Raw genomic sequence first — 15,042 nt, forward strand, 5'->3', positions numbered from 1 at the left:
CCCCAAAAAAAAAAAGTCACCACCTGGATTTAACTAAGCAAATAGTACGAGCCTTCTATTGGATAATTCCTGCATGAGTGATTATCATTCAGCTGCAACAAGTTATTTAACCCCAACTGGTGCAATGAGTTGCTTCTCATTTCTTAAACAACCATGTTGAAAGATGCATCATGTGGTCGTGGACAAGATGTCAGTCAGTTTGAGAAGAGTCAAATCGTTGGCATCAAGCAGAGAAAACATCTAAGGAGATTGTAGAAACTACTAAAATTGGGTTAAGAACTGTCCAACACATTATTAAAAACTGGAAGGATAGTGGGGACCCATCGTCTTCGAGGAAGAAATGTCTGGAAAAAAATCCTGAATGATCGTGATCGGCGATCACTTAAACGTTTGGTGAAATCAAATGGAACAAAAACAAGAGTAGCACTCAGGGCTATGTTTAATAGTGAAAGTAAGAGCATTTCCACGCATACAATGTGAAAGGAACTCGAGGGATTGGGACTGAGCAACTGTGTCGCCTTAAGAAAACCACTAATCAGTGAGGCTAACTGGAAACAAAGGCTTCAGTTAGCTAGGGAGCATAAAGATTGGACTCTGGAGCAATGGAAGAAGGTCATGTGGTCTGATGAGTCCAGATTTATCCTGTTCCAGAGTGATGGGCACATCAGGATAAGAAGAGAGGCAGGTGAAGTGATGCACCCATCATGTCTAGTGTCAAGTCATCAATGAAAGATCTAGGTAACAAATTAATGCAACACTGGATGGAAATAGATCTTGTGACATTGCAGAAGCTTATTGAAACAATGTCACAGCGAATGCATGATGTAATCAAAGCTAAAGGTGCTCCAACGAAATATTAGTGTGTGACCTTTTTTTTTTTGGTGGCAACTTTTTTTGAGGGGCCAGGCAGTGTATGTTACTGCTGATTTTAATTAATTCACTAGTAGCAGTGATTGTTTCAACAGGATAAAAAGCCGTTTGCATCCTCAGTTAAGGCACGTGTTTAAAGCTCACGTTGAAGTCTTCGTTCTCAATATGAAACAGCTGAACTCGACTAATTTAATGTGGAAGGTTTGCAAATTAAAGTACTTGAGAAATACCACAACTACCTTCTTACATTGTTCACTATCTCTTAGTATCTCACTGCAACTAGTTTGCTAACGTGCAACAGTATAAAAAGTGTTACTAAGAAATGAGTAGTGTAACATAAAAGACAAATTCTAGATGAGCATATTCTTACTTTAAAATTGTTTTGGTGTGTATGTAAAAGTGTCACTCAGTGTATTCTGGGACCACCTGTTGTGGCTCTAGATCACCTCTCCTCTCATATACCACCCAGCACAGACCCAGTGCGACCCCTGTTGCATCTGCCTGAGTGAAGGTGAGACTGAAGGGCACCCAGCCCTGACAGCTCCTAATGGGCCTGCGTTCACTATCACCTCCTCCTCACCCTCAGGATCAATCTCCAGCCTATTAGAGGCATGCCGCTGCTGAATATGATTGCATTCACCGGGCTCCATTCGTGCTAATGTGCCTCCATCAATCCATCAAGGCGGGCTGACTGCAGACCGGCCAGTTATGAAGTGCCTGAGCTGACAGCTGCTGAATGAGGAACAGGGTGTGCCTCCTCGCCAACGCTCTCCTCCTCCTCACCTCTACTATTTCACTGTGCTCTTATTTATTTTCATTTTTTTTGTTTCCCCCAAGTCTCCTTGGCCTCAAAGTTGCACTGAATGAGAAAGTAACTCTTCATTTCCTTTGAGATGACACAAAGTGAAACCAATCTTTGCTGGATCCGTTATTTTTTTTATATATCCTAATTGCCTTGAAGTTGTTCTAAAATGGATTTTCTATGGGAGTATTTGTTCAGGATCCGTTTTGGAGTGAAGGAGGATGCAGAGCTGAACACCCTATTCTCGCTGCTGCTCAGTCTCGCCTGCCTGCCGCCTCCCCGAGCAGATCGGAAATGACATCTCATTTCCATAAAGGCATTAGGAATTCATTGGATTTTCTTTCCCAGCTAATCATGGTGCGGGTGTAAAACCTTTTAGGCTTTTTAATGAATGATTTTTGACTGATTGCCTATTAATAAGGACACCTCTTGAACAGGCGTAGGCTGTGGCAGGGGTTGGGGAAGTGAAGATGTGTTTGTTTTGGTGTGTGAATGTGTGTATGTGTCAGCCAGGCGAAAATGCATTGGAGGAGGAGGAGGAGGGGTGGGTCTTCTCGGTTGGGACATAAAGAGGAACCAGTGGCTCCCCTGGGAAATCACAGCTCGTGTCTGCATCTTAAATATCCCCGTGAAGTATCAATAAGTGGGTAATTGAATTTTGAACACAAACACGAGCGTCAGGTGTATGTGTTGCAGGGCGGGGGTGTCGGGGCGCGTGTGTCAGATGAATATGTGTGCCCTCGAGTGCTTCCATGCCTGAGTGTTTGTGTGTGTCATCTCCTCTGTGTCTCAACAGTCCCTGGGGAGGAGGGTAGTGAAAGTGGATGTTAAATTCATTAAATAAAGCTTACATCCCTTAATAGTGGAGCCGCACGCGGACATGAGCAGCGGGGATCAGATATGTCCTCTTAACTCTTAATGAAAGTGAATTGGAGCAGTCAGTGCTGGTCCAGGGCTCTAGTTAACCCGGCTGGTCATCTGTCTAAGCAGCTAACAGGGGTCTAGCAGCAGGAGCCTGCCATTTGGAGAGGGAGGGGCAGAGGGGTAGAGCGACAGTGATGATTACTCTCATTTTATCCACAGGGGAGCAATGGCGGGGGCTATAAGAGCGACACCCAGATCAGTTACCATAAAGGAGAGGAGAGTAAGATGTTACACCACCACGTTTCCTCTGCATTTGCATTTAATCCACCGGGGAGTTGCCAAATGAAAATGATTTACCAGTGTGAAGCGTAAAATTGCGTGAACATTTGGGCTGCAACAAGCAGCTTGTGGCGCTCTCTGTTCAGATTAGGACAGTAGGCAACGCTTGGAAGAGCTGCCTGGCACAGTTAGCTGTTGAAAATATAGGTTAATCTCCATTGTCGCACTGTCCCGAACAAGGCTTAAAACCACAGCCGCGGACTTTTGATACTGTGGTTAAAAAGGAATTATAAATGTTGCTGTTATTACGGCACCATTTTAGGCTGTTAGGAAATCTGACCAGTCTGAGCTAAATGATAATTAGATGGCTACAAATCAACAGGGCAAGGCGATGCTCTGCACAATCCATAAGGTGTCATTTAGTATGGATGGCAGTCGTAACAAGATGCTGATTAACTTAGTGCAAAATTAGTAATTGACCTTTCTAATCAACTAAACAAATCTCTAAGTCCGTCTAATCAGTATTGATCTCTCTGAGTGTATGACAAAGCCTGTGTGTGTGTTTGTGTGCTGATCAGTGCACAGTTGCTTTGGTGTTTAATGTGAACTTTCATTTATATTTAATTTTCTATAAGCCTTAAACTCTGCAACCTTTTATGTTTTTTGGGGTTTTTTTGTATTCTTAGCCTTACAAATGATTTAAAAGCACTTAAAACAAATCTTAAGTTTCTGACATGGTTAAAGTGTTAGTTTTCTGCGAACATGTTGCATTTAAGGATTACTATTGTTTTTATATTCTCCATTTCCACAAGCACAGAATAACTGAACAATCAAAAATAATTACAGTATGATAGAAAAATGTCCAGCTATTTACTGACTGAAGTCTTGATCAAGTGGACATAAACACAAGTTTCCTAATGGAATGTTTTTTATGGCTTTGCTTGAAAGTTTGTTGTTGAGTTTGTATAATTTAAATTAGTTTATACAAAAACAAAAGACGGCGTTAAATATGAAACAATGGAACAATTTCTTTACCTTCAGGGCTTCTAACTAATTCACTATGCTCGTTCAGGATTAAACAAAAAACAGTCAAACTACTAATACAAAGGTCAAACAAAAATCATTCATATTTGAGTAACAGGTAAGTTACTTTGACAGGTACAGTACTTTATTTTAATTTGCTTTTGCAGTGTATTTGTTTCAGTTATTTAACAGTACATTGATTTGTCCATCTTTGCATACTTAAAATTAATCAAATAATATTTTTTTAGCAACCATCAACATATACTTTTAGATTTCATATATAAAAATGGTCATCGTTACATCAGGTTCTTTAACGAAATCCTGATTTTCTTTTTTTTTACAAACCGGATTCCAAAAAAGTTGGGACACTAAACAAATTGTGAATAAAAACTAAATGCAATGATGTGGAGATGGCATATGTCAATATTTTATTTGCAATATAACATAGATGACAGATCAAAAGTTTAATCTGAGTAAATGTAACATTTTAAAGGAAAAATATGTTGATTCAAAATTTCACAGTGTCAATAAATCCCAAAAAAGTTGGGACAAGTAGCAATAAGTGGCTGGAAAAAGGAAATTGAGCATATAACGAACAGATGGAAGACAAATTAAAATAATTATGTCAAGTGACAACATGATTGGGTATAAAAAGAGCTTCTCAGAGTGTCAGTGTCTCTCAGAAGCCAAGATGGTAAGAGGATCACCAATTCCACCATTGTTGCGCAGAAAGATAGTGCAGCAATACCAGAATGGTGTTACCCAGCGTAAAATAGCAAAGACTTTTAAGTTATCATCATCAACCGTGCATAACATCATCAAAAGATTCAGAGAATCTGGAACAATCGCTATGCGTAAGGGTCAAGGCCGTAAAACTCTACTGGTTGCTCGTGATTTCCGGGCCCTTAAACGTCACTGCACCTCAAACAGGAATGCCACTCTCAAGGAAATAACAGAATGGGCTCACTTCCAGAAAGCATTGTCAGTGAACACAATCCACCGTGCCATCCGCCGTTGCCAGCTGAAACTCTACAGTGCAAAGAGGATGCCATTTCTAAGCCAGCTCCACACGCTCAGACGTTTGCACTGGGCCAGGGGTCATTTAAAATGGAGTGTGGCAAAATGGAAGACTGTTCTGTGGTCAGATGAGTCACGATTTGAAGTTCTTTATGGAACACTGGGACGCCATGTCATCCAGACCAGAGAGGACAAGGATAGCCCAAGTTGTTATCAACACTCCGTTCAGAAGCCTGCATCACTGATGGTATGAGGTTGCATGAGCGCTTGTGGCATGGGCAGCTTGCATGTCTGGAAAGGCACCATTAATGCAGAGAACTATGTTCAGGTTCTAGAACAACATGTGCTCCCATCTAGACGTCATCTCTTTCAGGGAAAACCCTGCATTTTTCAACACGATAATGCCAGACCACATTCTGCAGCAATCACAACATGATGGCTACGTAGGAGAAGGATCCGGGTACTGAAATGGCCAGCCTGTAGTCCAGATCTTTCACCTATAGAGAACATTTGGCGCATCATAAAGAGGAAGGTGGGACAAAGAAGGCCCAAGACGATTGAACAGTTAGAGGCCTGTATTAGACATGAATGGGAGAGCATTCCTATTTCTAAACTTGAGAAACTGGTCTCCTCTGTCCCCAGACGTCTGAGTGTTGTAAGAAGGGGGGATGCCACACAGTGGTAAAAATGGACTTGTCCCAACTTTTTTGGGATTTGTTGACGCCATGAAATTTGGAAACAGCAGATTTTTCCCTTAAAATGATACATTCTCTCAGTTTAAACTTTTGATCTGTGATTTGTGTTCTATTCTGAATAAAATATTAGATGTTGGCACCTCCACATCATTGCATTCAGTTTTTATTCACAATTTGTTTAGTGTCCCAACTTTTTTTGGAATTCGGTTTGTATTTCAAATGTTATTTCTTTTAATATTGATGATTATAACTGACAACTAATGAAAATGCCAAATTCAGTGTCTCAGAAAATTAGAATATTGTGAAAAGGTTCAATATTGAAGACACCTGGTGCCACACCCTAATCGGCTAATTAACTCAAAACACCTGCAAAGGCCTTTAAATGGTCTCAGTCTAGTTCTGTAGGCTACACAATCATGTGGAAGACTGGTGACTTGACAGTTGTCCATAAGATCACCATTGACACCTTGCACAAGGAGGGCAAGACACAAAAGGTCATTGCTAAAGAGGCTGGCTGTTCACAGAGCGCTGTGTCCAAATCACGCCCCCTGAGGTCAGCGGACCAGTTGCTCCTCACAGTTCCAGGAACTCTTCTTAAGCTCAGAGGTGACAGGGCCTTCTCCGTAGCAGGACCAAGACTTTGGAACGAGTTACCTCTGCTTGTCAGACAGGCCCCCTCCCTCTCGGTTTTCAAGTCCTGTTTAAAAACCCACTACTATTCAGTAGCTTTCAACACCAGATGATCTGTGTTTTGAACCTGTATGCTCCACACTGGTTAGTCGTCATCTGCATCGTTTTTATGTCTATATTCTGATTTACTTCATTTTGTATATTGCTTTGTGTTTCACCTGTTGTTCTGTCTGTACAGCACTTTGGTTGGCCTTGTCGCTGTTTTAAGTGCTCTATAAATAAAATGGTATGGTATGGTAAACACATTAATAGAGAGGCAAAAGGAAGGAAACGATGTGGTAGAAAAAAGTGTACAAGCAGTAGGAGTAATCACACCCTGGAGAGGATTTTGAAACAAAACCCATTCCAAAATATTAAGATTAACAAAGAGTGGACTGCAGCTGGAGCCAGTGCTTCAAGAACCACCACGCTCAGACGTATGCAAGACATGGGTTCATCTGTCACATTCCTTGTGTCAAGCCAATCTTGAACAAGAGACAGAGACAGAAGCGTCTCGCCTGGGACTGCTGCTGAGTGGTCCAAAGTCATGTTCTCTGATGAAAGTAAATTTTGCATTTCCGTTGGAAATCAAGATCCCAGAGTCTGGAGGAAGAGGAGAGGCACAGAGTCCACGTTGCTTGAGGTCCAGTGTCAAGTTTCCACAGTCAGTGGTGGTTTGGGGTGCCATGTCATCTGCTGGTGTTGGTCCACTGTGTTTTCTGAGGTCCAAGGTCAACGCAGCTGTCTACCAGGAAGAGCACTTCATGCTTCCTGCTGCTGACCAACTTTATAGAGAAGCAGATTTCATGTTCCAACAGAACTTTGCACCTGTACACAGTGCCAAAGTTACCAGTACCTGGTTTAATGACCATGGTATCCATGCTCTTAATTGGCCAACAAACTCGCCTGACTAGAAAATCTATGGAATATTGTGAAGAGGAAGATGCGATACATCAGACCCAACAATTCAGAAGAGCTGAAGGCCACTATCAGAGCAACCTGGGCTCTCATAACACCTGAGCAGTGCCACAGACAGATCGACTCCATGACACGCTGCATTGCTGCAGTAATCCAGGTGAAAGGAGCAACAACTAAGTATTGAGTGCTGCACATGCTCATACTTTTCATGTTCATACTTTTCAGTTAGCCAACATTTCTAAAAATCCTTTTTTATTGGTCTTAAGTAATATTCTAATTTTCTGAGAAACTGAATTTGGGATTTTCGTTAGTTGTCAGTTATAATCATCATCATTAAAATAAATAAACATTTGAAATGAATCAGTATGTGTGTAATCAATGAATATAATAGACAAGTTTCACTTTTTGAATGGAATTATTGAAATAGATCAACTTTTTCCTGATATTCTAATTTTATGACCAGCACCTTCAGAAATGTTAGCTTGTGGTTTGTTTCAAATAATAATATACGTGAAAGAGTACGAATATAAATATGTGTGAAATACCCAATCAATATTTAATTGTCCTAATATCCTTTAAGGTTTCAAAGGCAAATTCTTCAAAATAGCCTTTTTGCAAATGTCCCAGAAACAAAGCCTGCTTAACTAATTCAAATGTATTTTCCATTTCAAATGTGTTTTCTGTGAACATGGTCATTAAATTAAAAAAATAAGTATTTTCTCCAATTGAACACTTACTAAAATGCATCAAACCTGGCGTTGTTTATTAAACAGCTGATTTTAGCTCAAAGGCTGATCCCACTTGCTCTGCTGCCACACTTTAGCATGGAAATCAACTTAAATGACATTTCTTTAAAAAAAATAAAAAAATTCCTGCAATTATTTGCTTCTGCAGAAGAAAGCCTTATAGCCCACCTGTGCTTTGCATTCCTCTGATGCTGTCCAGTAGCGGTCAAGAAGACCCTCAAAGCCTCCAGCTAATAGTCCTTCAGTGTGATGTCAGCAGTGATGCTCAGCTGTTTAAACCAGAAGTAATTAATATCAAACACTTGACCCAAACTGGTCAACTGCAGTGGATTCACATGTGGTTGTCACCGTTGCTGTGTATTACATCACAAATTGATATATTACTTCTAATCTGTCAGAATGCAAAGAAGCTTTCAGGATTGCTTTCATCTCTGAAACATCAACTTTTGTTAACTAAAATGAACCGAGAATATGAAAGCAGTGATTAATGATGTGCAATTTTAAATGTTTTAACTGTTACTTTTAAAAAGTTTGTTTATTAGATGTATCAGTTATTTCGGTTTGTCGGACCAGACTAAGGGAGGCTGAACTAAACCACTATTAGTGTGGCGCACTGCAAGGTGGTAAAGCCATTTTTGATTTGTTTTATACTTTAGGATCATCAGGCATGGAAACCAACAACAAAAAAGGTCATGACACCTTAAAAATCTAAATTATGAACTGCTACTGTTTACCATTTCTAGTGTTACAGCTCTAAAACGGCAAGTGACACCATCACAGTGACAGTTTTAGGGTCATCTCAGTGTAATTGCTTTCCCTCACCTAATTTTAATAGCTTAATTTTAATCTCAATCCCCCCCAGGATGTGCTGGAGTTGCTGATGACTTTGTTTAGGGTGATTTGAAGAGACAGCAAAGTGCAAAATGAATCCATCCCAATCCAATTAGCATCATCTTTAACCTTATGATGGACACCTCAAGGTGACTCAGCCCCCACGCCCAGATGCACCATTACCATTCCACCTTGACCAGCTCATCTACATTACTTAAAGCTTCATTTTTTTTCATTAACCGCCTCAGATCGTTCAGGCTCAGCCTTCCTCTGTCAGCTCAGGAACACGTGGAGAACTCCATCGCAGTTTCTACAGGTGTGAAGGGGGATGGCGCAAATATCCATTTTAATTCAAAATAAAAAAAATTAAAACGCTTTGCTGCTCTGTAGGGAAAAGTTGATGTACAGAATTTGTTAAACTAGAAAGTTCCTGGAGACTGCCGTGTTGTGACCATTTTAAATATTTGATTTGACAGTATTATGTGTTTGGGTTCGCTCTCAGCTACCACCACACCAAATTTAATAATATATGAATAATAATGTTTCACATTGTCATCACTGTATGGGGGGGGGGGGGGGATTTGGGGGATAAGGTGTGCTGCCCAGAGACACCACGAGGTATACATACAGTGACTGGGGATCGAACCTGGGACTTTTGGGTCCCGAGCTGGCTGCCCTGCCTCTACACTATCTCGACCCCCATCAGCTTAATATCTAAAAATAGCTGGTTTAAAGTGGCTGGTTCAACAAAAAAACGAAGTCCAGATGACATGATTCAACCTTTTTTGTTGTTATATACCTGGATGACTGAGAAAACAAACTTTGTGGTTTAAAGTATGTTTCCTTTTTAACATAGGCGGCCATCTTGAATTTTTGATTTGCAGTCAGAGTCATTTAGGGATTGTTCTCAGCTACCAATACACCAAATCTCAGTTCAGTAGCTCTAAAACCATTTGAAATTAGCTTAGTAGCTATTTATTTTCCCTTTTAGCTAAGGTGGCCATCTTGGATTTTTTTATTTGCATCAGGAATATATATTAATTCACTCTCAGCTATGAATTTCAGGTGGATAATAATAGGTGGCTGCATTACTAGGCAGTCCCCAATTAGCTCCTAAATAAAATATTAACTGTTTATACAATATATCTTGAGCTAGGACCAGGTGGCCTAATCGTCTGCTTTAAGAAAGTTATGATTAGTTAATTTTATTTAATCTTATAAGAATTAAAATAAAAAAAATTGCACTGAAAAGTTGCATTTGATTTGTTCCTGCTAAAGTAAAAAAAAAAGATTTGGTCGTAGCCATACTTTTCTGCTCTTGTTCAGTTTATGGATATGAATTGTTTTTTGTTTTTTTTCTAACTTTAGCTCTTCTGTAGTTCTCATACAATCTTTTCTTACCTTAATCTCAGCTGCGTAAATGTTTTTGATCTCACTAATCTGAAACAGCAGTCGTGCATTCACAGGACTCCTTGGTAACTTCATCTCCATTTTATGTTTTCCATGCACTGAATGAGCAGATGTTTGTGTAAATTGCATTTCTGTGACACTGCAGATATTAAATACATGCTGGGCATTACTAAATAGCTGTTCTGATGTCATTGGAACTGCATGCAAATGCTGGATTAGACTGATTCTATATATTAGTAATCAAGATTGTTATAAATTAGTAAAATAAGTTAAAATAATCTAATTATTATGTGATGCTTTGTTTTTTCCAGCCAGAGAAATGACCAGGGGGAAGTTCCTGAACATATTGGAAAGGCAGAAGAAATGACCTTTGTTGTTGTTGTTCAAGCGAGCGGACATTTTGAATTGTTGTTTGTTTACACATTTAGACGTTAGTTTAAAAAAAAAACTGAATTCAACTAATTTGGAGAAATCTGCTTTTTGGGTTTCACGTGGCTGAATTATTATTATTTTTTAATTTTTCAGTACCGCCTTTTGCTTTCGTTGATACCTGTTTTGTTTTCACTAATTTTAATTGTTTTATAAATCTTAATGATTTGTCTTATTTATTCTTCTAAACATAAAATGACCTGGTTTGTGAGTTTTGAAATTGTATAATAAAGTTTTAAAACAAACAAAGCAAGGCTGTTCATTTAAAGATTTCTTTCATTTATAAGTTTGGGGCTGATGTAAGAGTTATAGGAGTTCACTTTTTAATTAGGGCAATAACTTCCTGGCTGCTCCAGTCCTCGGAGAGCAGCACCTCTCTGCTGTGCTCATGTTGGGCCTTCCCGTGCTTCCCATCCACCAGGGGCCATGTTTTCCTGTTAATGAGCGCTGGAGAGCAGGGTCGCCTGCACAAAACATTGCATAAAAATAATATTGTTCATTGTCATCGCCGGTAATAAGAGTGGACATAATTATGGGGACCATTTCTTTTCTAATTAGCACACTTCAGCCTTGCTGGAGCTTGCTGCCGTGCAAAAAAGAGGGAATCAGACAGGCATGCCGAATGGGAAACAAAAAGAAGCCCATCCGCCATAATTAGGTGAGACAATGTCCGGGATTGTTCTCGGCTGGAGATGTCGCTGGGCCTCTGGCCGCTCACTCGCCAACACTTCTCCACAGGCCTCTAATAAGCCCCTAATTGTCCTCCGATTCACACGGACAGAGGCCCGCCACGGTCTCCCACACCGACCTTCACTCACCCCTTAAAAAAATAGTCTGGGTTATGTCTCGAGAGGTTTTCCCTGAGTGTCCTGCAAGGACAAGAGTTTAGTGTTCCCTGAACGCAACATGCAGCCGTGCTAAAACGGACTGTGCATCATGAACTATGAAAATACACCTCAGATGTGTAAAATTGTAGTTATAGGTTCTATTAAAGGGTGTTTTAAGTGTTTTAATTAATGGGAGCATCACAAAGTGAAGGTGGACCTTAAAGAAACTCCAAAATGAAAATGGTCAATTTTACTGGCACTGAGCTAAAAGTGGGTGTGGTTGTAGGTTGTGGATAAATGATTCACAACATGTACTATAAGACGGTCGGTGCATGACATACTGGTTTAAAAGTTTGGCATTGGAGTCAACTATGATGGTCTGTTAGCAAAATATCCCATGAACAAGAGGACAGATTTTATTGAAACTTTCAAAAATTATTCACTGATTGAACATTTACAACTGATTAATTTTTGGATTCACTTAAATTCAAGATGGCCACCATAGCAAACAGGGCCAGCCCAAGGCATAAGCAAACTAAGCAGCTGCTTGGGGCCCCGGGGCCACGAGGGCCCCCCACTAAGTGGAAGCACATGCTTTATGAAGTTTGTGAAGTACTGAGGATGAAGTAACAAACAGGTCAAATGTGTGGGTAAAGGGTGTTTTAATATTTTAAGTTCAGCTTTTGAAAGTTGTTGCATATATTTACATAGTTTTAAGAACTAATTATTCAACTTAAATTTTCTTTTTTAAACCGTTTTACGTGGTTTCATTAATTGTTCATTTATTTTATTCAGTTTTGTCTGTTTTTGCACAATTTGTTATTTTTATAAATCTAAGTTATTTTATCTGTTTATTGTCGATCTTGCACTACAAATTATTTTGAACATTACTGTCGCAGTTCTTTGAAACCAAAAAATAATAAACCAGATGACACTTTTGCTGTAAAGTACATTGCATACTAGTGTGTTTTTTTTGTTTTTTTTTTGTTACTTTTAGTACCACATATATAGGATCATGTAAACAGGGCTGTCAGAATTGCAACGAGTTTATGTTAGGTGGGTGAAGGATCTGATCATCTGACTGTTGATTGCAGTAATCCACATTATTAGGACCCCAAACCAGAGCCCCATGGAGGCTTGGGCCGGCACTGACAGCAAATCAACATTAACCGATTCTTAAATGGCTCTATTTCAGTCAGTTTCACAGATATTGAGCCACAGTTTGGTGTGATAGTAGCTGAGAGACATTCACAAAACATACTTGGAGAATGTGAACGCTACTTTCAAATTTTTGACCAAAACAGCTAAAACTCTTGCAAGAACAACAGCATGATATGAATCCCTGCAAGGATTAGTTCTATTACTGAGTGATGAACGTGCAACAGGAACAGGCTGCACGCTGACACTAGTTGATGCTGAGCGAGGAACATTGATCAGTCTGCTCTTTGACATTCTCAGTATGTTTCACGCACTGGTGGCTGCCTGTCACCCGCAGCCAAACAGCTCCTCCAGAGCTGGTCATCCATACTGGAGGGAGAGAAAAAGAGAAAAAAACCAGTCCATCCAGTGACCTCACATCCCTCTGTGCCCCGACAAAACGTCAGTCCAATGTGCCCCGAGCCCTTAAATTAGCTGTCAATTAGTGCAGATTAATCAACTCCTCGCCTAATTAAGCAATGCCAACGGGCAGCTACCAAACAGGACATTGTGGAAGGAGCCATGAGAAAGCTGCGGGACCTAGACTGTGGAGGAGCAGGAGGAGGAGCAGGAGGAGGAGGAGGAGGAGGAGGGCAAACCATCACACCCTGCTTTCAACAAGCAGGCTGTTTTTGTCTTTTCTTTCTTTTCCTTGATTCAGCACCTCACCTTCCTGCAGTTTGTTGTTTTTTTTTAAATAATTCTCTGTTTTGCTTTTTAATCTTGGCATATTTTAAAATAAATTAAAAAATCAGCATAGTTCATGAGTTTAGTATAAAAAAATTTAATTTGATTTTCATTCCAGGTTTCTCTATGTGTGTATCAACCTTTCCTATGTAAAGTCATTTAAATGCATTATTGGTACGCCCCAACAATTTTCAGTCAGGTCATCTGGACAGTTTTTTTTTTTTTTTTTTTCTAAATGTTTCAGCAAAAAATGAAGAAGAAAAAAAAGAAACTGTCCAGATGACCTGACTGAAAATTGTTGGATTGTATACCTGGATTATTGAGCTGTTATGATTATTGCTACTCATTACAAACTAATTTACTTTTATAGTTCTTCAGGTTTATTGACATGTAATTCTGAAACGCGGGTCTGCACTCATTGTAAACAAAGCACTTTATTCTGCACACTTTACTCAACAAATATGAAAAACCAATCCATTAACTTATTGAACTTCTACATCCTAAACAGCTCTCATCACTGTTGACCTATTTTCAGTCACTTCAGCTGTTTCTGTAAGGATAAAAAAACAAAAATAGTCAAATTTTGCTTATTTTTATATTTTATTTATCCATTTTTATTTTATATTTTGTCCAAATATTGTAAGGTTTTTTCTCAAATTATACATTTTATTTGACCAGTCTTCATGACATTGCAATACCTTTAATGTGGGCGATTTAATCTTATCTGCTTATTATATTTTTATTACAAATGACAAATCAGTAAAGATCTTTTCCAGATCCTAAAACTTTCCACCGAGTCTTTTTTTAAGACAGGGAAGAGTGACGGCAGCAGAAAAAGATGCTTCATTCATGTGGTTTATGAACCACAAATAAATAAATAAAAAATTAACAGCTGTGTTCTTTTTAGTCTGAGCTGTCCATCTGATTCTGCAGGTCTTTGATGTGCAGCCTAATCTACACGAATGACTGAACTAAATCTTCCCTTAATCTAGAGCCTTATTAAGCTGCCTCTTCCCTGCATGTAAATCAGGGTGCATCTATTTCCCTAAGAAGATGGATTAATGAAGAAAAAAACATACATCGAGGAGAAAGTGTTCAACAAACAAACAAACAAGCTGTATAGATTGTAGCAGGAGTGATGATGGAGTGAGAGGCCTCAGATACTTCCCTGTAATTGACGGGGGTCATTCTGACTCACACCCTTCCCTGTTAATAAATGACTGGATCCCAACAGGCTGATGTGTCATTAGCATATCCTAATAACATTGATTTCTTCATTAATAGAATTTCCACTAAATAGGCCCTAATTACTTTCAACTGGCCAACCACTAATTGCAGCAGCAACATTTTTCTTCCTGTTAATCAGCTCCTCGTTTCACAAGGATATAAAATATGACTTTATGGCAGGTCAGTGGAGGCTCTGCTCTGCAGACACACACCCATAGGCCCCTTGAAACAGAGGCCCACATTTACTTCCATTGCTCTGCGCATTTTAATAAGCGTATTTGATAGGTTTATTAAGTAAAATATCCTTATTCTACATGGATTACTTTATTAGTGTTTAGGTCATCAGGACCTTGTTGCAGGAGAATAGTGCACAAATTTGTTCCTGTGTAAAAAAACAAACAAACAAAAAACACTAAATATTCAAAAAACAGGAGAAGGAGAAAAGTTAAATTCGTTCTTTTTTTTAACTTATTAAAAGTCAACACAACCAAAAAATAATATCAGTGTATAAAAGGATTGCCTTATTTTTAAGTCCTCAGTACATTAAGCAT

At 39.3% G+C, this 15,042-nt stretch overlaps 1 protein-coding gene across 1 annotated transcript in view; it reads left to right on the top strand.

Moving 5' to 3' along the window:
- Positions 1 to 10,514, top strand: part of lin52 (lin-52 DREAM MuvB core complex component) — a 14,895-nt gene extending 4,381 nt beyond the window's left edge. The window contains exon 6 of the mRNA XM_037694697.1: positions 10,436 to 10,514. Coding sequence (XP_037550625.1) covers positions 10,436 to 10,491 — 56 coding nt within the window. The 3' untranslated portion in view covers positions 10,492 to 10,514. The remainder of the gene's footprint in view (positions 1 to 10,435) is intronic.
- The last annotated feature ends 4,528 nt before the right edge of the window (positions 10,515 to 15,042 follow it).

The sequence above is a fragment of the Nematolebias whitei genome, chromosome 21 (genome assembly GCF_014905685.2).
Source record: "Nematolebias whitei isolate Nwh7 chromosome 21, NemWhi1, whole genome shotgun sequence".
Taxonomy (NCBI): Eukaryota; Metazoa; Chordata; class Actinopteri; order Cyprinodontiformes; family Rivulidae; genus Nematolebias; species Nematolebias whitei.